Source organism: Salmo salar, chromosome ssa27 (genome assembly GCF_905237065.1).
Source record: "Salmo salar chromosome ssa27, Ssal_v3.1, whole genome shotgun sequence".
Taxonomy (NCBI): Eukaryota; Metazoa; Chordata; class Actinopteri; order Salmoniformes; family Salmonidae; genus Salmo; species Salmo salar.
The window spans coordinates 33,961,703-33,986,368 of NC_059468.1; the positions used below are offsets into that span (position 1 = coordinate 33,961,703).

Here is a 24,666-nt window from a genome sequence, read left to right on the forward strand (position 1 = left end):
ACCAATCTACCAATCACTGCCCTTCTTTATGAGGCTTTCGAAAAGCTCCCTGGTCTTTGTAGTTGAATCAGTGTTGACATTCATTACCTGACTGAAACCTTACAGATGTTGTATGGGGGACAGAGGATGGGTTCATCATTAAAAAAAAAATGACAACCCCTATTATTTCACACAGTGAGTCCATGTAACTTATTATGTGATTTGTTAAGTCAAATTTTACTCCTGAACTAATTTAGGCTTCCCTAAACAAATACTTATGCAACGATGATATTTTAGATATACATTTTTTATATACAGTACCGTTCAAAAGTTTGGAGTCACTTAGAAATGTCCTTGTTTCTGAAAGAAAAGCAAAAAAAATGTGTCCAATCAAATTAATCAGAAATACAGTTTAGACATTGTTAATGTTGTAAATGACTATTGTAGCTGGAAACTGCAGATTTTTTATGGAATATCAACATAGGCATACAGAGGCCCATTATCAGCAACCATCACTCCTGTGTTCCAATGGCATGTTGTGTTAGCTAATCCAAGTTTATCATTTTAAAAGGCTAATTGATCATTAGAAAACCCTTTTGCAATTATGTTAGCACAGCTGAAAACTATTGTCCTGATTTAAAGAAGCAATAAAACTGGCCTTCTTTAGACTAGTTGAGTATCTGGAGCATCAGCCTTTCTGGGTTGGATTACAGGCTCAAAATGGCCAGAAACAAAGAGCCTTCTTCTGAAACTCATCAGTCTATTCTTGTTCTGATAAATTAAGGCTATTCCATGCGAGAAATTTCCAAGAAACTGAAGATCTCATACAACGCTGCGTACTACTCCCTTCACAGAACAGCGCAAACTGGCTCTAACCAGAATAGAAAGAGGAGTGGGAGGCCCCGGTGCACAACTGAGCAAGAGGACAAGTACATTAGTGTCAAGTCCTCAACTGGCAGCTTCATTAAATAGTACCCGCAAAACACCAGTCTCAACGTCAACACTGAAGAGGCGACTCCAGGATGCTGGCCTTCTAGGCAGAGTTGCAAAGAAAAAGCCATATCTCAGACTGGCCCATAAAAATGTAATATTAAGATGGAACACAGACAATAAACTTCTCATCTTCAAGTGGACAGAAGAATGCAGACATTGTCATTCTCCACACCACAATCTGAGGCTTCAGAACACAGTCCACGGAGGAATGGGTTACATCGGTTATCAGTCCTGAGGAAAAGCTCTTATCTCCGTAGAAATCTTCACTCCCAGACCAGCTCCTTTCTGGAACCTACATCAGTAAAGCCCTATCTCTGCTTGATTAGTTGTTTTTTTACCATCGCCAACAACAGAGGAAAGTATGCAGGCAAAGTAATACGTTATGGAGAAAACATGTTGTACGTGGTTTGAGGTTCAAATCGTACCTTGCTGCTTTACCTTTGACAAAAAATAAAACAAAGTCAAAACCTGACGATTCACTTAGATAAGTTACAGTAACTACGGACACTTGATTTCCTCCCCTGGGCTTGGGATGAATGTTAAACATGTTAATGATCGGTTTCTGGTTAGCTGCCTGAGTGATCAGGCCCCAACATCTGGTGGGATGACAATGGGTTTTTCATGATTACCAGGCTGGCATGCAGGATCTTAGTTTATAGGGTCTATATGCTGACTTCTATCAGGCCTTAGTGACTTATAGAATGACCAACCTAACTGACTAATGTCTGTGTCTGTTGTTCCCTAGACCTGAGGCCATGTTTCAGATGATTCTACTGAGATGCTTCTGATCTAGACGGGTCCTGTGGAAGTGAAGAAAGTGGTAGAGGAGGAGAAGCAGGGGACCTATCATTCTGACTCTAATCTCGCTGTATGGACTGTAGACAAACACCATTGTCTTACGTCAGACAGTGCGACTCAGTCCACATTTGGTTGAACTAACGTCGTACAGGAGGAGTTTTGCGTAGGAGTGACGCCACCTGTTGGACTCAGAAAAGAAGACAATGCTGTAGCTGGCAGTGTGTGTGTGTTGGTGGTGTCCGGCTGGCTCTGCTGTCGTCTAGGCTCTGATGGCAGATGTTCCCTCTGGACTACTGGAGGCTTGTGTGGTGGTTGGAGCAGCCAGCAGTACACTCAGGGAACTCTATCGGGTAGGTACTGCTGACTCAATCGTGTTCTTCCAACTTTTCCCTAACAACTGACATTTTGACCACTAATGCAACAAGTTAGAGAAAATGTTTATATTGTATGAAATCTTCCCCTACTTCTCTGCTTGTTAAATCGGCGATCGGATTCCAAATCGTGCATATGTTTTCGTAACCCATCGCCTGCTCTCTTTCCAGCTTTAGTAAATCATGTCAGAAATGTGCAGATTCACTACACTGTTGGTTTTGCAACACATTGATTTCCGTAGGCTTAGGCTCCACCACATCATATCAATCATATGACACATAGTAATACGCATCACATGTAGGCCTGTATATGATATCATGTAATGTTTCCCCTTCCTGCCAGTCACACCAGCAGGGTAAAATCAAAGAGTTCCCCCTGTTGGAGACGGAGGTACTGCAGGTGCACGCCCCACCCTTTGTGACCAATGAGAGTGTAAGTAGCGAGACCAAGGGTCAGGGTCACGCCCCGGCCTTCACCAGGATCCAGAGGAGGCGCTCCTTCATCAAGAAGAAGATGGTGAGGCCTGGTACGGCTAATGGAGAGGCAGCCAAGGGTAGCGATGGAGGGGGTGGCACCACAGAGGACATCAGTGTCCCCAAGGACCTGGACCTCATCGCCCTGCCTCAGCTCTGCTTCCCAGGTGACACGGCGTGATGATTTTGGCTAGCCACACACACTACACCATAGCACTACATATTAATGATCAAAGGAGTATGTTCATAACTCCAGATTTGCCATCTTCATCACCAAAGGTGTATGTGTCGTGTCGTGCGATTAAGCGATATGGCACGAGGGGGTGTGGTATATGGCCAATATACCACGGCTGAGGGTTGTTCTTAAGCACGACGCAACACGGAGTGCCTGGACACAGCCCTTAGCTGTGGTATATTGGCCATATGTCACAAACCCCAGAGGTGCCTTATTGCTATTATAAACTGGTTACCAATGTAATTAGACCAGTAAAAATAAATGTTTTGTCATACCCGTGGTATACGGGTGTCGGCCAATCAGCATTCAGGGCTTGAACCACCCAGTTTATAATTCCTCTTAAATGCGGTCTTGTGTCTGCGTTCTTCCATTGGCCAGGGGGTCTTCAGATAGCCAGTGAGCAGAGAGAAGACTCGTACCATTACCTCGTGTTTACTGATGTCTTCGGGAACAGGACACATGCTGTAGTGGTGCAGTACTACAGGCCTATACAGGTGGAATGCTTTACCTTCTTCAATAAAGAGTGGTTTATCATTTGAAGAGAGATGGATGGACATAAGCATGTTCATCAGCAAAACAAAGATTTATTGTGAACATTGTCCTTTTTAGGTCCATGTTTTTTTTTTTTTATACATTTGTAGACTTTTACATTTGCTGCTATGGGAATGTAGAAGGACACATGGAATATAAATACAGTCTACAGCCATATGAACAGTCATTTCAATTACTGTCCACATCAGGTCATTGGTCACTGTGTAAAGCATTGCTCTCTGATTGGTTGTTTGCTTGGGTCCCAGTTCTCTCAGGATGGTGGGCACCAAAATGGCCACCGGTTGTCCTCCAAGTCGTCCCATCTCTACACGGCGTACAGCATCTGTGTCATCTCTAAATACCCATACTACAACGCTCTCAGGGACTGTCTGTCATGGTGAGAACAATTCACCATCCTCCCACCATCCTCTCTTTCCTCTAGGTCTTTCTTTGTGTTTTAAGTAAATACCAAACGAGAATACAGAACAGTAGACTACAGGTTATCCCAGTAAATACAGCCAGATGTGGGCCGTTATTATAAAGGGATCAGTTCAGCTCATCTTAGACACCTATTGACCTGTATGTTATGTTTTGACTGCATGGTGTCCATCTAACGGGCGTGTGCTCAGTCTCTTGTCCCAGCTCAAGCCCAGCTGGATGGGGGACTTTGAGGAGAGGGTGAAGGAGTTTTCAGCCAAGCTGGCGCTGGTGCCCATACCTCCACCTGGGCAACTGCATGTGGTGAGCCATTTGTCTCCCTCTATGATTTACTGGCATTATTTAACAGTAGAGATCATGTTAAGGATGAACTGTAAAACCAAGCATGGGCATTTTGCCAATCTCTCCGCTCCACCCAGTCTATTGTATGTTTATATAGTGTGTTGTATTGTTAAGTGCCTAACATTAAACTAGTGTAATTTAACTATCTGTGTTCCTCTGCCTGTTCTGTCCCAGGTCTTTAGTCTGAGGCCTCTCCAGATTGGGCTTCCCCCCCGGGAGGATAAGGACCGGCCAGCTGTTGATCTCGACCTCCATCTGCCTTTCCTGTGCTTTAGACCCCGACAGCTCCTCCAAGTGAGGACAGACAGACGGATTATACTGCCACAAAACTGCCTAACCCACTACATTATATTTTCTTTCAATGCAATTAGAGAGACTAAAAGACTGTGGGAATGTGATAATGTGCAAATGTACAGTATGTTTCTGTTCATCTGTTTGGAATGGTAAAAGACATGTCTATATCAATCAGACCTGGGTTCAAATACGATTTCGGATATTTCAAGTACTTTCAAAGTCATTTGGAAGTAAGTATTTAGATTTCTATAAAAAAAAACACAGGTAGTTAAATATTGGAATATATTTGGAAATACTCAAATACACAGTATTTATACACATGCTTAAATAATCCCTGGAATTTGAACCAGGTTTGTTTGGCATTTGAAATAATGTATTTGGAAAAAACTATTTGAAAATACTTTGAAATAGTAGGCCTGTAAATAGGAAATGATTGGAAAATGCTTTCAATAGAAGTAGTTGATTCGGGCCACATTATTAGAAAATACTTAAATACACCGAAAATAAGTATTTAAATAACAAATAATAAAATACACATGTATTTGAACCCAGGACTGATATCAACGTTACCTCCTGTCTGTCTGCCTCCGTCTCATCAGATCATTACCAGCCTGCTGACAGAGCAGAGGGTAGTACTGTTCTCCTGGGACTGGGCCCGGCTCACCCTGCTGGCAGAGAGCCTGATGCTCTTCATCCACCCCCTGGTGTGGCAGCACCCCTTCGTCCCCGTCCTCTCAAGCCAGATGCTGGACTTCCTCATGGCGCCCACCGCCTACCTCATGGGCTGTCATCTGCACCACTATGAAGAGGTGGCCGCGGTAAGGATGGATATCACTAGTGTACATGGCCATGCTAGAATAGAATGCTGTAGCATGATCAGGTAGTGACCGTTATAGTGATAGTGACCCCTTCCTGGGGCGGAAGATAGCCTAGTGGTTAGAGAAGCGGTTGCCGGTCTGAATCTCAGAGTCAGCCGGGCAACCGGAGGATTGCTGTGATCATCCTGGGTACCATCGCCTGCCAATGTGCCCTTGAGCGATGCACTTTTCAGCACATTGCTGCTGACCCGTTGCTTCCAGCCCCACTGGGTTTCCAGCCCCACTGGGTTTCCAGCCCCACTGGGTTTCCAGCCCCACTGGGTTTCCAGCCCCACTGGGTTTGTGTGTTTTCCGGGGGGGGGTTGTGCATAAAGCACCAGCACTATCTGACAATGTTCCTCGTATCACTGATTTATTTATCATGCTTTATCATTTATCAGCATTTTCTACTTACTTTTACATAGGACATTGAACCACATGATCCTTTATACTAACTGACATACAGGACAGAAGTTAACAGAAAGTCCAGTTCATTTGAGCTGACCTTCCTGACTTGACCCTAGTCTGTTGTTCTCCTCCATTACAGTGTGTTCTCTACGAGGGACAGAGTGTTGTGTTTTACTTTCCCCTGTCCTCACAGGAAACAGATGATCTGATTCTGGTTAATATTGATGATGGCACCGTGTCGTCTTCCTCGTCCGACGGGGTTGACCTGCCGGACGTCCCGCTGGCAGCCAGAGAGTGTTTTCTAACACGGTAGGACAGGAAAGGATCTGGGACATGTTCATTAGGGCACGCCGTAGGAAAATGTTTTGCAACGGAAAATGGAAATTAACATTTCTTATTGGACAAGTTCAGACTGTCCCTCCCTGTTTGTCTCTTTTCTTACGTTTTGGTGCCTAATGAATATAACCTAGACGACAAGCCCAATTCTGGTCTTTTGACCAATCAGATTAGGTTATTTTCCAATAATTGGGTTAAAGATCAGAATTGGGCTGCCAGCGTAAACGCAGCCAGTTAGTTTTCTGTCGTATGTGATCATATTGCTACTGTCCGTGTGCTCTGGAAACAACATGGATTGTTATAAATGGGGGAAGGGGGTTTTATTCAAATATGAGTTCCACATGTTTTCTGAATATTTTTACACGTGTGTGTGTGTGCGTAGGGTGGAGGGTCTCCAGATGCACTATGACCTGGAGGTGTGTCACCTGGGGTCCAGTACAGACGTCAACGACCAGAGGGCCCAGAGGAGGCAGTGGCAGAGGAAACTCAACACACACATCCAGAACATTACTCTGGAACTCATCGTCAACATCTTCAGGTCAGCATGAAATGAATCTCTTGTGGACAGACTACGTAAACATAAATGGTACTGAGCATCTGACCAAATGATGCTACATTTGAGATCTGGGCTAACTGAAATTAACATCAAATCAAATGACAGCTAGCTATATTGTGTTTTACTTTACTGTCGTTCACTATGACAAAACATGTACACGAGTATTATAATATCACATAGTTGTTACAATATTATCATCTAATTTATATTTATTTATGTTACTATGATAGTGGAGACTCAAACTTAGCATACATTATCTAGTTAATATGTATTGGGTTGGACCAAAGTTGCCTATTTCTCATATAAGCAAAGCTTGGTGATTTATCAAATGGATATTGATATATTTAGAAATGTGAACAATGCTGTTAGTTATCCTATTGTACATTTTTATTCTATTTTCTATTATTGTCTATAATATTATTACTGCGCTGTTGGGAAAAAGCTCTCAAGGTAAGAATTTCACTGTAGTGATTTACAGCTGGTCTTTCCTGTGCACACTGTGAATAAACTTTGAAGCGTGAATCAAAATCCTGCTTTATTACAACCAATACAACTTTAAATGTCCTGTTCAATATCAGGCCAGGCAAGCTTAATCCAATGACTATTACTCTCAACCTCACCCCCACTCCCATCACCACTGCACCCCCACAGAGAAGTCCACGATCACCTCAACTATGAGCACAGAGTCTTCAACAGTGACGAGTTCTTCAGGTCTAGAGAACCAGCAGACCAGCCATTTTTCAAGAAGGTATAACTAGAGCCTGTTCAGTAACACGCACATTTGTTTCAACCTACAATATTTAGGACGTATTTAACTTTTTCATGCCTTTTTTTTCTGTCCAGCATGTGATCCAATTGATGGTTGAACGTAGTGTATTTTGTCTTCTTTGTAGGTGTTGGACACACACATCTTCCACTCGTTCCTACGGGATCGTCTGAACAGGAAGATGGACGCGTTCACACGCATGGAGCTGAGCACTCGGACAGAAGCTTACAGGTGAGAAAGAAAGATAAAAGTTTAACATAAATATTTACCTTTAAACTAGTAAAGTTTATTTTGACCTTTATTGCAAATGCAATGGGTTTCAGTAGGATTTTAATTTGGTTTCAAATCGTGGATTCAACTAATCAACTCATCAGCAATCCTTTTACTAGAATCAGGTGTGTTAGTGCTGCGGCAAAAAAGAAAAGTGCACTCGTTTTGGCACTCAGGACCAGGATTGGAAACAATGCTGTACTGTATCTTCATAGACACATCCCAAGTATGTCCCTTCCTGGTATAAGCACAGCCTTTCCCCTGATGTCTATCCTAACTCCAAGGTGAACTTTCCCCTTGGTACAGATCTAGGATTGGCTTCCCATCCCCCAATCCTAACCTTAACCGTTAGTGGGGGAAATGTTAAACTGACCTAAGATCAGCAACTAGGGGGAAACTTCTCCCTACACCTCTGTCCTCTTCCGCAGGCTGAAGTCCATGACAGAGTTTCCGCGGCGGCCCACCATGCAGGAGCTGGCCCGTAAATACACAAGCCCAGAGAGCCGACTCAGCAAGAGGCTGGGGGCCAGCCTGCCCAACCTGGGGGAGGGTGTGGCCTCCCTGGTGGGACCCCTCATGCAGAACTCCCTCAAGAACATACAGGTGGACAGTGGTAGGTGGACAGCGGTAGTTTGTAGGTTCAGGTGGACAGCGGTAGTTTGTAGGTTCAGGTGGACAACTAGGTTCAGGTGTAAAACTGTAGGTTCAGGTGACGCTAATTGTTATCTTTTGTGATTTCTGAACATTGAGTGGTTTTAGTATGAGTGTTTAGTGGTTGAGGTGAAGACCTGCACACACGGGGTATTCCCCAGTACCTAAGTTGAGAAACCCTGTTGTAGTTGACCACTACTATTGAGTTTGCCACCTTATAAGAACCAACCAAGGACGATTGGCCAACTGCTTTAAGGTTTCCTCTAAATGCTGTTCTCAGTTCTTGAAACCTTTGTGATCGAACCCTAATAGGTCTGAAGTCTCCCCAGAAGCCAGTGAGATGCTTCAAGCTTCCTGAGTTCCCTCCACCGCTGGCCTACCACTACGTCCAGAATTACTACCAGGAGATGATCACCCTCCTGGACAAGGCCATCAGCGGGGTGGCCTTCGAGGAATCCTCTCTCCTGGCCTGCTATCACTACCTCCGGGGCTTCGTCAACACAGTGGCCGGTAAACGCCTGGACGCTCTGGAAGACTTTCAGAACCTTTACAAGACGGACACGGACATCTTCCCTGGCGAGCTGGTCAACGCGCTGGTGGACTCTCTACAGGATGGGGAACGGGCACAAGCTAACCGCCGAACCGAGATGAAGCGCCTGATTAGTCGAGTGAAGAAGGACCACGAGAGGGAGCGGGCGTGCCATGACGACGAAGCTGTCAAGCGGTTCCAACTGCCAAAAAAGCACATGCAGTTGGAGGACTTTGTGAGGCACGTGCAGGAGTCTGGGATTGTCAAGGACCAGGGGACCATTCACCGGCTGTTTGAGGCTCTCACTGTGGGTAAGGAAGTCACACAGACTTAGAGATGAGAAATGATAAAGGAGAGAGGGTTGTCTCTTTCTTGGTGGAGGGTGTCTTCACCAAGGTACGTGTGTTAATGTCAATCTTGATTTTTATGGTAACCCCTTGTTGTGTGGGACCCATCATGAACATACTCCAGTTGATAATTCTTAGCCTCTACTCTGTAATCATGCCAGTCCCTGTGATTAATGTGTTAATACCTTAATACCTGTAGTGAATGGCCATGCTAATTCATCTGTCAATTGAATCTGCTTAATTTCCCTCAATCTTACCCGTGGTATAAAGTACTTATTTTGGACTATGACTTAGCTACATTCCTAAAGACAATTATGTACTTTTTACTCCATTCATTTTCCCTGACACCCAAAAGTACTCATAACATTTTGAATGCTTAGCAGGACAGGAAACATGTCCAATTCACACACTTATCAAGAGAACATCCCTGGTCATCCCTACTGCCTCTGATCTGGACGACTCACTAAACACATGCTTATTTTGTAAATGATGTTGGAGTGTGCCCCTGGCTATCCGTCAGTTAAAAAAAACATTGTGCCGTCTGATTTGCATAATATAAGGAATTTGAAATGATGTATACTTTTACTTTTGATACTTAAGTATATTTTAAAACCAAATACTTTTAGACTTTTACTCAAGTAGTATTTTACTGGGTGACTTTCATTTTTACTTGAGTCATTTTCTATTAAGGTATCTTTACTTTTACTCAAGCTTGACAGTTGGGTACTTTTTCCACCACTGAATCTTACCCCCCCACCCTATTAGAATGTTGTTAGAGCGGCTTGGGTTGTCAAGGTGGTGACCCTGCGGTGAAGAACTCTTTCCTGTCAGTATTTTACCTTGATTCCAGTCTGGAGGGTAAGCATAGCATGATGCCCTGCCTGGCTGCAGAGTGTGCTGTGCCCATCTCCAGCCCTGGTGTGTGTGTGTGTGTGTGTGTGTGTGTGTGTGTGTGTGTGTGTGTGTGTGTGTGTGTGTGTGTGTGTGTGTGTGTGTGTGTGTGTGTGTGTGTGTGTGTGTGTGTGTGTGTGTGTGTGTGTGTGTGTGTGTGTGTGTGTGTGTGTGTGTGTGTGTGTGTGTGTGTGTGTGTGTGCTGCTTTGGCCTTTGTTTTTCGGCTTAATAAGCTATCCCCCTCAGGTCTTAAAGCTGATTTACTTTCAAGATTAGTGTTTGGTTCCCAACCTGTGTGCAGCTTCAAACACACCCTCACATACTGTAGCATGCCTTCAATGCTGAAGTCTGGTTAATCATTTCCTTCACTTCCTCACTTGAAGTCTTGGGTTTTGAATGTCAAAATAGAATTCAGCCTATTTGTTCTATTGGCTGTGTTCCAAACAGGACTCTGAATCTGCTCTATCGTACAATGGTCCATTGAACTGTGAGTTGCCTTGTAGAAATGTGTGTTTTGTACCTCTTCATGTAGGAGTCATACTGTGCACGTGGAGTGTGTGTTTAGTAGGAGTCATACTGTGCACGTGGAGTGTGTGTTTAGTAGGAGTCATACTGTGCACGTGGAGTGTGTGTTTAGTAGGAGTCATACTGTGCACGTGGAGTGTGTGTTTAGTAGGAGTCATACTGTGCACGTGGAGTGTGTGTTTAGTCTCTTGCCCCAGTGAACCCACACACCATGGACTTGCTCCACCAGCCAACCAAAACAAGGCTGTGTAATATTGTTCCTGTAACTCCTTCCCCAACCCTGCTAGCTTCTCTGTTCCATGCTTGCACACCTATTGCCTTTTGTTTTGAGTGGAAAACCTAGAATCCCGCCAGAGACAACGTTATGAAATCATTGTGAAATACAGTAATAAACTGTCCCTCTATCGCCCCCCTGCAGGCCAGCAAAAACAGGTGGACCCAGAGCTCTTCCGGGTGTTCTACACCTTCTGGAAGGAGACTGAGGCCGAGGCTCAGGAAGTGGCCCTGCCGGCCTCAGTCCTGGAGCACCTGGAGGCTCACGAGTGTGTCTTCAAGCTGTCCTCTTCGGTCAAGACCAGCCACGGCGTGGGCAAGATCGCCATGACCCAGAGACGGCTGTTCCTGCTGACCGTAGGACGACCCGGGTACGTGGAGGTCACCAAGTTCAGAGACATTGAGGTGAGTTACGACCTTCCGCTCCTACGTTCCTACTACACTTTCTGTGATATACCATATATCATTCATGATACTAGACTTTTTTGATAGAGATTACAATGTGAATACATTAAGCTATAAAATAGACAAACAAAGTAATGTTTGATGTGGTTATAGATGGGTAATCTATGCTTTATTATACAGCTAATGTAAATGACGGGATCTAGTCCCTAACACAGTGTAAGTCATGTACCGTTATCATAACTATTAATGTTATGCTTGCTTATAGCTAGTGTTACAATGCACTGTGGGCGCATCATGAGACACTATAGATACACGGCTTTATGTGCTGTTATACAAAGTGTTACCAAGTATTCTATTAGAAATATGAATGAGTCAAAGTTGGTGTTAGGTGAACAAAATAAGCCTGGTCCCAGATCAGTGGTCTTTACAACCGTAGCAGTTAGCTATACAGCACAAAGTCACCTGGGACCTGCCTAGTGGTTGTGTAAGTTGTTGAGTTGCAGGGCTCAAAGGGACTCCCTGCTAAAATAAAAGGTAGTGAATTGTGGATAACCAGTTGGCTGTTGTACCTCAGGAGGTGAAGATCTCCTCGGCTCCCTTCCTGCTGCTGAGGATCCCCTCTCTGAAGATCAAGACCACTCTGAGGAAAGAGACGTTTGAGGTCAACCTGAAGTCAGAGGTTGACCTCTGGCACCTCATGGTTAAGGAGATGTGGGCCGGACGGAAGATGGCCGACGACCACAAGGTAGGATGTCAAAATGTCAAAATGTGACTTTAAACTTTCTGTTAATCCCTGTCTCTGGGTGTGTCCCAATAATATCATATTTTTCCCACAAATCTAAGCATTGGATTGGTGGAGACATGGGCTAGTGGGAGTTTCTACAATTTTAATTCTACCAGTCATTTCCTTTCAAATGAGTGAATAGAAGTGAACAAATGAACACTTTGGGAGGAAGGAGAGCTTTGAAACAGGTTATGTCTTTTCGGCGACAGGTGTTTGCTCCGGTGAGTCCAAAAACAGACTTTGGAGTTATCGTTTAAAGTCAAGTATGACAACAGACTGTATATGGCTTATGCTAGTACGGGTAGTCAATGGTGTTTTGAGTGTGGGGATGTTGGCCATAAGCGACATGCTTGCCTGAAAAGGGAGAAGGCGGAGGGTGGGGAGAGGTCGTCCTCGTAACGCCTGGGCCCACTGATGTAGGGAGAGGTGGGCCGACAGTGGTAGAGCAGTCACAAGTACCTGTTTCTGAGGAACAAGTTGTCCGTGTTGAGGGTACGGCTACTGAGGTTGACTTCTTCAGGAAACATAGTGATGAGGCTAATGAGGTTGACTGGGGTATGTGGTGGGAGGGGCAGCATATACTCAGTCATGGTACTAATTTCAGTGCTGAGTTGGCCGTTTTGTTTTCCTCAGGCTATTGGGTGACTGGTATCTACAACAGAGATTGTCAAGGGTCGGGTTTTATTGGTCAAGGCGGATGTTATGTTTATGCTCCTAATGAGGGTACAGGGCGTATTGCAGTATTTGATAAAATCAAGGAAACCTGAAGACAGTGTGACCAAGAGGGGTGTATGGTTTTAGGGGGGGACTGGAACTGTACGGTGGATTTTACTGTTGACCACACTGCTGAAGAACCTCACCTGCGGTCAGCCACTTGCCTGTCTGGTCTACTAAATGAGTTTGAGCTTTCTGATGTGTGGAGAGTAAGAAATGAAAAAGTTAGGCAGTACACATGGTTGAAAGTTAATGAAGGTGGTGTCGGTGCAGCAAGGTTAGACAGGTTGTATGTATCTGAGCAATACTGTAGTAGGGTTGGAAGGTTAGACAGGTATCTGATCACTACTGTAGTAGGGTTGGAAGATACAACCTGTCTAACCTATCTGATCACTACTGTAGTAGGGTTGGAAGGTTAGACAGGCTGTATGACCTATCTGATCACTACTGTAGTAGGGTTGGAAGGTTAGACAGGTTGTATGTGTCTGATCACTACTGTAGTAGGGTTGGAAGGTTAGACAGGTTGTATGTGTCTGATCACTACTGTAGTAGGGTTGGAAGGTTAGACAGGTTGTATGTGTCTGATCACTACTGTAGTAGGGTTGGAAGGTTAGACAGGTTGTATGTGTCTGATCACTACTGTAGTAGGGTTGGAAGGTTAGACAGGTTGTATGTGTCTGATCACTACTGTAGTAGGGTTGGAAGGTTAGACAGGTTGTATGTATCTGATCACTACTGTAGTAGGGTTGGAAGGTTAGACAGGTTGTATGTATCTGATCACTACTGTAGTAGGGTTGGAAGGTTAGACAGGTTGTATGTGTCTGATCTCTACTGTAGTAGGGTTGGAAGGTTAGACAGGTTGTATGTATCTGATCACTACTGTAGTAGGGTTGGAAGGTTAGACAGGTTGTATGTGTCTGATCACTACTGTAGTAGGGTTGGAAGGTTAGACAGGTATCTGATCTCTACTGTAGTAGGGTTGGAAGGTTAGACAGGTTGTATGTATCTGATCACTACTGTAGTAGGGTTGGAAGGTTAGACAGGTTGTATGTATCTGATCACTACTGTAGTAGGGTTGGAAGGTTAGACAGGTTGTATGTATCTGATCACTACTGTAGTAGGGTTGGAAGGTTAGACAGGTTGTATGTATCTGATCACTACTGTAGTAGGGTTGGAAGGTTAGACAGGTATCTGATCTCTACTGTAGTAGGGTTGGAAGGTTAGACAGGTTGTATGTGTCTGATCACTACTGTAGTAGGGTTGGAAGGTTAGACAGGTTGTATGTGTCTGATCACTACTGTAGTAGGGTTGGAAGGTTAGACAGGTTGTATGTATCTGATCACTACTGTAGTAGGGTTGGAAGGTTTGACAGGTTGTATGTATCTGATCACTACTGTAGTAGGGTTGGAAGGTGTGACATTACTCCTGTGGGTTTCTGTGATCACCATTTTGTTACTGTTGATATTCATTTGTCCCGTCCACGAAGGTCATCATCTTACTGGTATTTTAATGTAAAATTGTTACATGATGTCATGTTTTGTGAAAGGTTTTTGTTGTTTTGGGAAAAATGGAGGGTTACAAAAGGGGATTTTGAGTCCTTGAGACAATGGTGGGAGGTTGGGAAGGCCCAAATACGATTATTTGTCAACAGTAGTTAAAGAGACTATCAGGGCCCTTGAACAGGACATCAAATCTATTGAATTGAAGTTGTTCACTCAGAATAACCATGAATTTACAGGACAAGAGACATCAACTGAGGTCGTTTTTACATGAAAGAGTGAAGGGTGTCTTGATTAGGTCTCGCTTTGCTACCCTCAATGATATGGATGCTCAAAGCGCTTTTTTTTAAACCACTAGGACAGTGGACATTACAACACAAACAGATGGTCTGCCTTCGTCTCCCTGGTGGGAACGTAACCACGGATGACAGTGAAATGTGCCAACATGCCGTTGATTTCTACTCTGCCTTCAATAAGGCAGAGGATTGTGATTGTCTGTGTACTGAACAGTTGTTACATGGATTCGATTATAAATTAACAGGCACCGCATTGATTATTTGCAACGCAGGACAAGCTAGTTAAACTAGTAATATCATCAACCATGTGTAGTTAACTAGTGATTATGTTAAGATGGATTGTTTTTTATACGATAAGTTTAATGCTAGCTATAAATTTATCTTGGCTCTTCGCTGCACTCGCGTAACAGGTGGTCAGCCTGCCACACAGTCTCCTTGTGGAGTGCAATGTAATCGGCCATAATGGGCGTCCAAAAATGCCGTTTACCGATTATGAAAACATGAAATCGGCCCCATTTAATCAGCCATGCCGATTTAATCGGTCGACCTCTATTAAATATATAGATTAGTTGAGTTGCTTAAAGGGTTTATTGTCTCACTATCACTAAGCACGTGTAGGGGTGGTGGGATCTTTGAGGTTGTTTCTCTCGAGGGCGCAACCAGTGGGAGGGGCAGGTTGTAATGGCCACTCGTGGAGGTGTAGAGTTTGAAAAACTTGGTCGGCAGCATGGGATAAAGATTCCTGCTGCGACAGGTTGTTCGGTGGAAGAATGTAGTTTAGCAGTGAGCGCTATCATTGGGTATGATGGCATAAAGTCAGCCTCAAGGATGAATAGCGCTGTAGTGATGTTCTTAGATTCTGTTGAAAAGCTGAATACGATAGTTGAGAGTGGTGTTGTGTTGCAGGACACAGACGTCGGTATTTCCTCTTATGAATCTGGAGAACAAAGTTATACTTTCTAACGTGTCACCTTTTGCTAGAGATGAAGCTTTGGAGCGAGAGTTATCTTGCCATGGTCAACTTGTATCTACAATAAAAAAGGTTATTTTTGGATGCAAATCACCTTTGCTGAAACATGTCATATCTCATAGGAGACGAGTTCACATGATTTTAAAGAAGGATACTGACCAACTGAATTTATAGTTCAGTTTCAAGATTGATGGGTTTGATTATGTGTTTTACGCTTCTACTCAATCAATGAAATGCTTTGGATGTGGAAAAGAGGGACATTTGGTGCTCAATTGTCCAGCGAATGAGCGTGCAGAGCCTGGTAGCTGCACCAGCGCTAGAGCTGCTAAAGCACCACTGAGAAGGGATGAACAGGCTAAGGGTTCAGGAGGAAGGAGAAGGTCGGCGGATTTAAAAAAATATATATTTCACCTTTATTTAACCGGTAGGCCAGTTGAGAACAAGTTCTCATTTACAACTGCGACCTGGCCAAGATAAAGCAGAGCAGTGCGACAAAAACAACAACACAGAGTTACACATGGGATAAACAAACGTACAGTCACTAATACAATAGAAAATCTGTATACAGTGTGTGCAAATGAAGTAAGGAGGTAAGGCAATAAATAGGCCAATGGTGGCGAAGTAATTACAATTTAGCAATTAACACTGGAGTGATATATGTGCAGATGAGGATGTACAAGTAGAAATACTGGTGTGCAAAAGAGTAGGAAAAACAAATATGGGGATGAGGTAGGTAGTTGGTTGGATGGGTTATTTACAGATGAGCTGTATGCAGCTGCAGCGATCGGTGAGCTGCTCTGACAGCCGATGCTTGAAGTTAGTGAGGGAGATATAAGTCTCCAACTTCAGTGATTTTTGCAATTTGTTCCAGTCATTGGCAGCAGAGAACTGGAATGAAAGGCGGCCAAAGGGGGTGTTGGCTTTGGGGATGACGAATGAAATATACTTTCTGGAATGCAGGTTGTAGAGATGGAGTTGTCTTCTGGGGATGATAGTGAGAGGGAGGCCTCTGATGCGTCACAATAAAATAGTGAGAGAATTGGGGAGGTATGGGATTGAAAAAGTTCGTCAGTTTCTGAATTTGACAAAAAGGAAGAAATATATGCAGGATTATAATGTATGTATTTTTCTTCCTGGAAGTTACTTTTTTTTTTAAATCAGCAAAGTTTCTGATGTCAAAAATAATGGGTGGAGGTTTGACAAGCCCAGAAATTGCTAGACTAAAGAGTGGTCATGAGAGTGACAAGTGAGGTATATTCTAAAGGAAATGAAAGAGGTCAGTCGCAGTCTTAACTCTGTAAAGAGATTTGTTTTCTGTCTCTTCCTGTAAAGAGATGTGTTTGTTTCTTACTCTGTACTTTTTTTCCCAGCCATGGGCAGTTTGAAGATTTCTTCTTTAAACGTAAATGGGGTGAGAGACAGGGAAAAAAATTGTTAATAAAGGGAAAGGGAAGTGACAAGTGTTCTACAGGAAACACACAGTAGTATGGAAAATGAAGTTATGTGGCAACAGGAGTGGGGGGGACAGGGGTGTGAAGTCATAAAAATTCAAAAAGTGGAGGTGTGGCCATCCGGTCCTCAAAAGGTTTTTTGCCTTTGTCATATGAGGTTGAAGAGGTAGTGGAGGGGAGGTTATTAAAAGTTACAGAGAGATATGAAAACTTCACTATGTGTTTAATAAATGTACATGCCCCAGTAGTGGCAGTTGAGAGGGTATGTTTTTTAGAGACATTATCAAATACCATTGAGAAACGTAATGCTGAGGATTATTCATTTCTTGCTGGGGATTTTAACTGCAGTCAGTTATTTAGATAGAAATCACAAAGAGACCCTCATAGAGCCTCAAGGACTTTTTAAAAACACCACCTTATTGTAACACATGAACTATGTGATAGTTGGCGGAGTCAAAATGGAGGCACGAGACAGAACACATGGTCTAATGTGAGAGAACACCATCTCTCTGACCAGGTTAGATAGGTTTTATTGTAACACTGTGTGATGTTTGGAGCCAACATGGAGGTAGGAGACAGAACACATGGTCTAATGTGAGAGAGAACACCATCTCTCTGACCAGGTTAGATAGGTTTTATTGTAACACTGTGTGATGTTTGGAGCCAACATGGAGGTAGGAGACAGAACACATGGTCTAATGTGAGAGAGAACACCATCTCTCTGGTCAGGTTAGATAGGTTTTATTGTAACACTGTGTGATGTTTGGAGCCAACATGGAGGTAGGAGACAGAACACATGGTCTAATGTGAGAGAGAACACCATTTCTCTGACCAGGTTAGATAGGTTTTATTGTAACACTGTGTGATGTTTGGAGCCAACATGGAGGTAGGAGACAGAACACATGGTCTAATGTGAGAGAGAACACCATCTCTCTGACCAGGTTAGATAGGTTTTATTGTAACACTGTGTGATGTTTGGAGCCAACATGGAGGTAGGAGACAGAACACATGGTCTAATGTGAGAGAGAACACCATCTCTCTGACCAGGTTAGATAGGTTTTATTGTAACACTGTGTGATGTTTGGAGCCAACATGGAGGTAGGAGACAGAACACATGGTCTAATGTGAGAGAGAACACCATCTCTCTGGCCAGGTTAGATAGGTTTTATTGTAACACTGTGTGATGTTTGGAGCCAACATGGAGGTAGGAGACAGAACACATGGTCTAATGTGAGAGAGAACACCATCTCTCTGGCCAGGTTAGATAGGTTTTATTGTTTTGAGCATCAATCTCAGGTCTGTAAATCCAGTGTGATAACCCCAGTGGGATTTTCTGATCATTGTTTAGTAACAGAGGTCGGGGACATTAACACTGCAAACCCCACAAGTGCATACTGGCATTTTAATATAACTTTATTGAGTAATGCTCATTTCAGGAAATATTTTCGTTTTTTCTGGGAGAGGTGGAGGTCTGAAAAGGACAATTTTGTATCTCTTCAACACTGGTGGGATACAGGGAAAATCCATTCAACAACCTGTAATCAGTACACCATGAATGAAACCAGAAATATCACCAGATCAATGAACGCCCCAGAGTCTGAAATAATGGAACTCCTGACGTTAGTTGAGACCATAGGAGATCAAGGCCATATTCAGGCACTGAAAAAAGCCGCGTTGGCAGACGCGGCTGGGTATCAGAGCACAGGGGGCGTTGGCAGACCTGCTGGGTATCACAGCACAGGGGGCGTTGGCAGACCTGCTGGGTATCACAGCACAGGGGGCGTTGGCAGACCTGCTGGGTATCACAGCACAGGGGGCGTTGGCAGACCTGCTGGGTATCACAGCACAGGGGGCGTTGGCAGACCTGCTGGGTATCACAGCACAGGGGGCGTTGGCAGACCTGCTGGGTATCACAGCACAGGGGGCGTTGGTGAGAAGTAAGTTCCAGGGAATCTCTGAAATGGATGCCTCATCCAAATATTTCTTTGGTTTAGAGAAAAAGAATGGACAAAGAATAATTATTCACTGCCTCAAATCAGCTGTTGGACAGGAGCTCACTAGCCCAAGTGAAATTAGAAAGAGGGCAGTAGAGTTCTATGCTGAGTTCTACAAGTGTGAGTACAAAGAGGTGACATAGCAGTTACTTGATGGGCTCCCACAGGTGGCTGCAGAAGCTCAGGTTGAACTGGAGCAATCATTGTCTTTGCAGGAGCTATACACTGCATTAAAAGGCATGGAAAATGGAAGGGCACCGGACATTGATGGGCTTCCTGTTGACTTTTTAAAGTATGTTTGGGCTATGTTGGAAGAGGATTGGCTAGCAGTTGTTAACGATAGTTTGACCGGAGGGTTACTAATGATAAGCTGCAGAAGGGTTGTCCTCACCCTACTACCAAAGAACTGGAGGCTGGTGGCCTTAATGTGCACTGATTATAAGATCCTGTCCAAGGCTTTGTCCAACAGGCTGAGGGAGGTGATGGGGCAAATCATACATACGGACCAGTCCTACTGTGTTCCCGGCAGGCAGATAGGGGATAACATTTCCCTGATTCGGGACTTTTTGGACGTCTCTAGGGCTTTTGGGTTGGATGCTGATCTAATTTCAATTGATCAGGAAAAGGCATTTGACCGAGTTGAACATCAATACCTATGGCGCACTTTGGAGGCTTTTGGTTTCAGCTCTGGTTTTATTGCCATTATCAGGGTGACATTGAAAGTGTATTGAAAGTTAACGGTGGCTTGAGTGCTCCTTTTAGTGTGTAGAGGAATTAGGCAGGGGTGTTTATTGTCTGGAATGTTGTATGCCATCGCTATAGAGCCACGAATAAATAGAAGTCTCATTGAAGGGGTGTTCCTTTCAGAGGATATTCCTCCTATTGGTCTCTCAGCATATGCTGATGTAGTTATTTTGGTGAAAAGTCAAGCGGATGTGGATAGTTTGAGTCTAATAGTTCATAACCGCCATCGATAAAAGACAGTACTGTGCAGCTGTCTTCATTGACCTAGCCAAGGCTTTTGACTCTGTCAATCAATTCTTATCGGCAGACTCAATAGCCTTGGTTTTTCTAATAACTGCCTCGCCTGGTTCACCAACTACTTCTCAGATAGAGTTCAGTGTGTCAAATCAGAGGGCCTGTTGTCTGGACCTCTGGCAGTCTCTATGGGGGTACCACAGGGTTCAATTCTCGGGCTGACCCTTTTCTTTGTTTATATCAATATCGCTCTTGCTGCGGGTGATTCCTTGATCCACCTCTACGCAGACGACACCATTCTGTATACATCTGGCCCTTCTTTGGACACTGTGTTAACAAACCTCCAAACGAGCTTCAATGCCATACAACACTCCTTCCGTGGCCTCCAACTGCTCTTAAATGCTAGTAAAACTAAATGCATGCTCTCCAACCGATCGCTGCCTGCACCTGCCCGCCCGGCTAGCATCACTACTCTGGACCGTTCTGACTTATGTGGACAACTACAACAATATGTGGACAACTACAAACACCTAGTTGTCTGGCTAGACTATAAACTCTCCTTCCTATTTTGCAACAAAGCCTCCTTCACTCACGCTGCCAAACATACCGTCGTAAAACTGACTATCCTACCGATTCTCGACTTCGGCGATGTCATTTACAAAATAGCCTCCAACACTCTACTCAGCAAACTGGATGCAGTCTATCACAGTGCTATCCGTTTTGTCACCCAAGCCCCATATACCACCCACCACTGCGACCTGTATGCTCTCGTTGGCTGGCCCTCACTACATATTCGTTGCCAGACCCACTGGCTCCAGGTCATCTATAAGTCTTTGCTACGTAAAGCTCCGCCTTATCTCGCGTCACTGGTCACCATAACAAACACCCACCCGTAGCACCCGCTCCAGCAGGTATATCTCACTGGTCATCCCCAAAGCCAACACCTCCTTTGGCCGCCTTTCCTTACAGTTCTCTGCTGCCAATGACTGGAACGAATTTCAAAAATCGCTGAAGTTGTAGACTTATATCTCCCTCATTAACTTTAATCATCAGCTGTTAGAGCAGCTCACCGATCGCTGCAGCTATACATAGCCCATCTGTAAATAGCCCATCCAACTACCTACCTCATCACCATATTGTTTTTATTTACTTTCTTTGCTCTTTTGCACACCAGTATTTCTACTTGCACATCATCATCTGCACATCTATCACTTCAGTGTTAATTTGCTAAATTGTAATTACTTCGCTACTACGGCCTATTTATTGCCTTACCTCCTCACGCCATTTGCACACACTGTATGTATATTTTTCTATTGAGTGTACGTTTGTTTATCCTATGTGTAACTCCGTAGTTTTTTTGTTGCACTGCTTTGCTTTATCTTGGCCAGGTCGCAGTTGTAAATGAGAATTTGTTCTCAACTAGCCTACCTGGTTAAATAAAGGTGAAATTAAAAATAAATAAATAAATAGGTTTAAGTGAATATCCTCTGCAAAGGTTAATTGGGAAAAAAGTTGTGCTTTACAGATTGGGAAATGGTCTGGAGGGATCATGGCTTTGCCAGGGGGGCTGGAATGGTGTAAGAGAGGTTTCCAGTATCTTGGAGTGTACCAAGGGGATGAGGGGACAATGGAAAAAAAAATTGGAATGGAGGAGTTGAAATGGTGGAATGGAGGATGAGATGGCGGTGGTTGTTAATGTGGTTGGGGGATACATTTTAATGGGTTCCACTAAGTGTTCTGTATTTGTCAAAAGAGGAGGGGGACAAGGTCTTGTACATCTTGCTAGTAGGGCTGCTGCTTTCCTGTTCCAGTTTATTCAAAGGTTGCTTTATGGACCAGAAAATGTGGTTTGGAGAGGGGTGGCAGGTCTGGTATTACAGGTAGGGCAGGGGGATTAGGTTTAAAGAAGGCTTTATTTTTGGTAGATGGTAGTCAGATTTCTAGGGATGGAGTACCTCCGTTTTACAGAGGCCTTCTTAGGGTTTGGAGTATAATGAAGGTGTCCAGATGCACTAAGGCTGAGTCAGTGCATTGGCTGCTGGATGAACCTCTGGTGTACGGGGCAAGACTGGATTGTACAACTGAAGCTCTTCCACATTTCTCCAAGATGCTGCTGAAGGGCAAAATCATCACCCTAAGGAAGTTAATGGACATGGCTGGGCCCACATTAATGGATGGAGGACGGGGGGGCTGAACATTTGAGGGGGGAGGTCGGACAAACGCTGGAAAGTTGCAGGAAGGCTCTGTCAGCAGAGGAGTGGATTATGCTCAAGAGTTACTAAAGAAAGGCACAAGATGAAGACATCCCATTTCCAGGATTACACCGAGTATCCCAGTCAGACAGAAAGGCTTTATTAGTGGATTTGAGAGGGTTGGAAGAGGTGAATGGGAAGGAGTTATATAGGGGGTGTGTCAAGGTTTTAAATTAAGATACATTGAAAAATAGAAAAGACACTCCTTGGAGGGTGAAACTGGACCTTGATGACAAGGTAAAGCCAGCATGGAGAGCACAGTACAAGCCACCGGTACAAAAGGGTACTGGTGATATGCAATGGAGGGTGTTGCATGGCATCATTGCAGTTAATGCTTTTGTATCTGCCATTAATTCAGATGTTGGAGATGGTTGTCCCTTTTGTAATGTAAGAGAAACCATTTTTAACTGTTTTATGGAGTGTGAGAGGATAAAACCTCTCTTTGAAATACTAGACTATGTTTACAGCGGTAGGGAAGATTTTCAATAACACTGTTTTTATTTGGGGGTTTCAATATAGTAAGCAACAGAAAAGAAAATGTCAACTGTTAAATGTTATTTTGGAACAAGCTAAGATGTCAATTTTTCTGAGTAGGAAACAGGATATGCGCAGGATGTAAGATGTGGTTTTAAAGGATTAGTCAAAGTGGATTTTGAATTCTTGAGTTCTTCTCGGCTGTTTGAGGAGAAGTGGGCTTATGAAGGAGCGGTATGTTTTGTGGAGGAGGGGAAACAATTTTTTGTTGATGAAATAAGTTGAATGTAATTATGATTTTTTTTTTTTATTGAATTTAAAAAAAAAAATGTTTTATACTTTGATAAAAACTCTCTGTCACTCTCTTTGTCTCTCTCTCGGTCTCGTCTGTCTCTCTCGCTTTGTCTCTCTCTTTCTCTCTCTTTCTCTCTCTGTCTTTTTTTGTCTCTCTCTCTCTCGCTTTGTCTCTCGCTTTGTCTCTCTCTTTGTGTCTCTGTCTGTCTGACTCACTCACTCACTCACTCACTCACTCACTCACTCACTCACTCACTCACTCACTCACTCTCAGGACCCCCAGTATATGCAGCAGGCTCTGACCAATGCCCTGTTGATGGATGCAGTGGTTGGCTGTCTGCAGTCACAAAAGGCAATTTTTGCTGCAACCAAGTTAGCACACTTTGACAGAATGAAACTGGAAGGTATGCCAAAGTTAATCTTTTAGCATGACTAAAAGAAACTTGGTAAAAAAAAAAAAAAAAATCAACATACCAAAAATCTATGCAGTATGTTATTGAAATTATTAGCAGAAAGTGCATGTTCATGAAATAATTGTGCTTCTCAGGAGATGTTCAATTCAAAGTTTGACATATGACTTGTCTGTCCATCCTGAGCAGTGCCAATGATGGTGCCCAAAACCACGTCAGAGACCCTGAAACACAAGATCAACCCGTCTCTGGACCTGACTAGCCCCCAGGCGGTGGATGTTCTGCTCTACACCCCAGGTAAACCCTTAAGGCTCACTGTCAGCCTCAAAGGAAGGTGAGCGTCATGACGTGGGGCGTCAAACTAGAGCTCACATCAGACACCATTCAGTTCCTGTTCAACAAACTGGTAGCGCTACATATCTGTAGAATGATTTCCCAGTACTATAAACACCCTGCAGTATTCTTGGTAGATCAAGTAGGTGCTGCCGGTATTTCCTATTCAACCCCACTAAAATGTTCACTCTCCCCAGTCTAGGACAACCCACGTACCTTCAGACACTGCTCCTCAGATCATGACTGTCATGGTAGTACACCTCAAATATGTGTTCTGTAGTCGAGGTATTGCGTGACAACAACACACAAGACTCATGTTGCCTGTGTCCTAGTAACATATGTCACATTCCAGACCTGGGTTCAAATACTATTTGAAATCTTTCAAATACTTTGTGCGTTTTTTTCATCTGCCTGAAGTGTCAGGCGGGTGGGGTTTGAACTTTTGGGACTTTTCTACTGGTTACATTGGAACAGTCAAGCTCAATCATTTTTAAATGATTTCAAGTACTATTTGAACCCAGGTCTGTCACAGTGCTGCATTCTGCTGCTGCTAGGACAGTGATGGTGTCAGTGTGGCGTTACAGGAGGAGGCTTGGCCAGAGTCGGTTTTGGTTCCCGAGATTTTTTTACTGTCTCTTAAACAAATAATAAGGCACAGATTTTCCCAACGCATCACCACCAACCACTTCCTGTTGTGTTCCTCAGTTTCATCCTTATTACTGATTACTGATAGTAGTCATACAGTAGTCACAATAGAATCACTGAAATTGTTCTTCCTACTCAAACCACAAACGTTTATATTATATTACACAGACTTGTATTACACAATGAGATGTGTTTTAGTCTGACTTCTGTATCAATTTTACATCTGAAACGTATGTTTCAAACATCAATCGTTTGAATCAGCATTCTTTTTTTCTCAGGCTCAATAGAACGTCTCACAACGT

The 24,666-nt window shown here is 43.7% G+C and overlaps 1 protein-coding gene across 1 annotated transcript in view; it reads left to right on the plus strand.

Annotated features, from left to right (window-relative positions):
• dennd3a (DENN/MADD domain containing 3a) overlaps window positions 1-24,666 on the plus strand; it is a 32,776-nt gene that overhangs the window by 2,505 nt on the left and 5,605 nt on the right. The window contains exons 2-18 of the mRNA XM_014178591.2: window positions 1,718-2,120; window positions 2,485-2,782; window positions 3,229-3,344; window positions 3,648-3,778; window positions 4,011-4,122; window positions 4,336-4,455; window positions 5,055-5,273; window positions 5,914-6,029; window positions 6,439-6,594; window positions 7,264-7,360; window positions 7,506-7,609; window positions 8,077-8,261; window positions 8,612-9,139; window positions 11,011-11,270; window positions 11,845-12,015; window positions 23,251-23,380; window positions 23,576-23,683. Coding sequence (XP_014034066.1) covers window positions 2,040-2,120; window positions 2,485-2,782; window positions 3,229-3,344; window positions 3,648-3,778; window positions 4,011-4,122; window positions 4,336-4,455; window positions 5,055-5,273; window positions 5,914-6,029; window positions 6,439-6,594; window positions 7,264-7,360; window positions 7,506-7,609; window positions 8,077-8,261; window positions 8,612-9,139; window positions 11,011-11,270; window positions 11,845-12,015; window positions 23,251-23,380; window positions 23,576-23,683 — 2,932 coding nt within the window. The 5' untranslated portion in view covers window positions 1,718-2,039. The remainder of the gene's footprint in view (window positions 1-1,717; window positions 2,121-2,484; window positions 2,783-3,228; window positions 3,345-3,647; window positions 3,779-4,010; window positions 4,123-4,335; window positions 4,456-5,054; window positions 5,274-5,913; window positions 6,030-6,438; window positions 6,595-7,263; window positions 7,361-7,505; window positions 7,610-8,076; window positions 8,262-8,611; window positions 9,140-11,010; window positions 11,271-11,844; window positions 12,016-23,250; window positions 23,381-23,575; window positions 23,684-24,666) is intronic.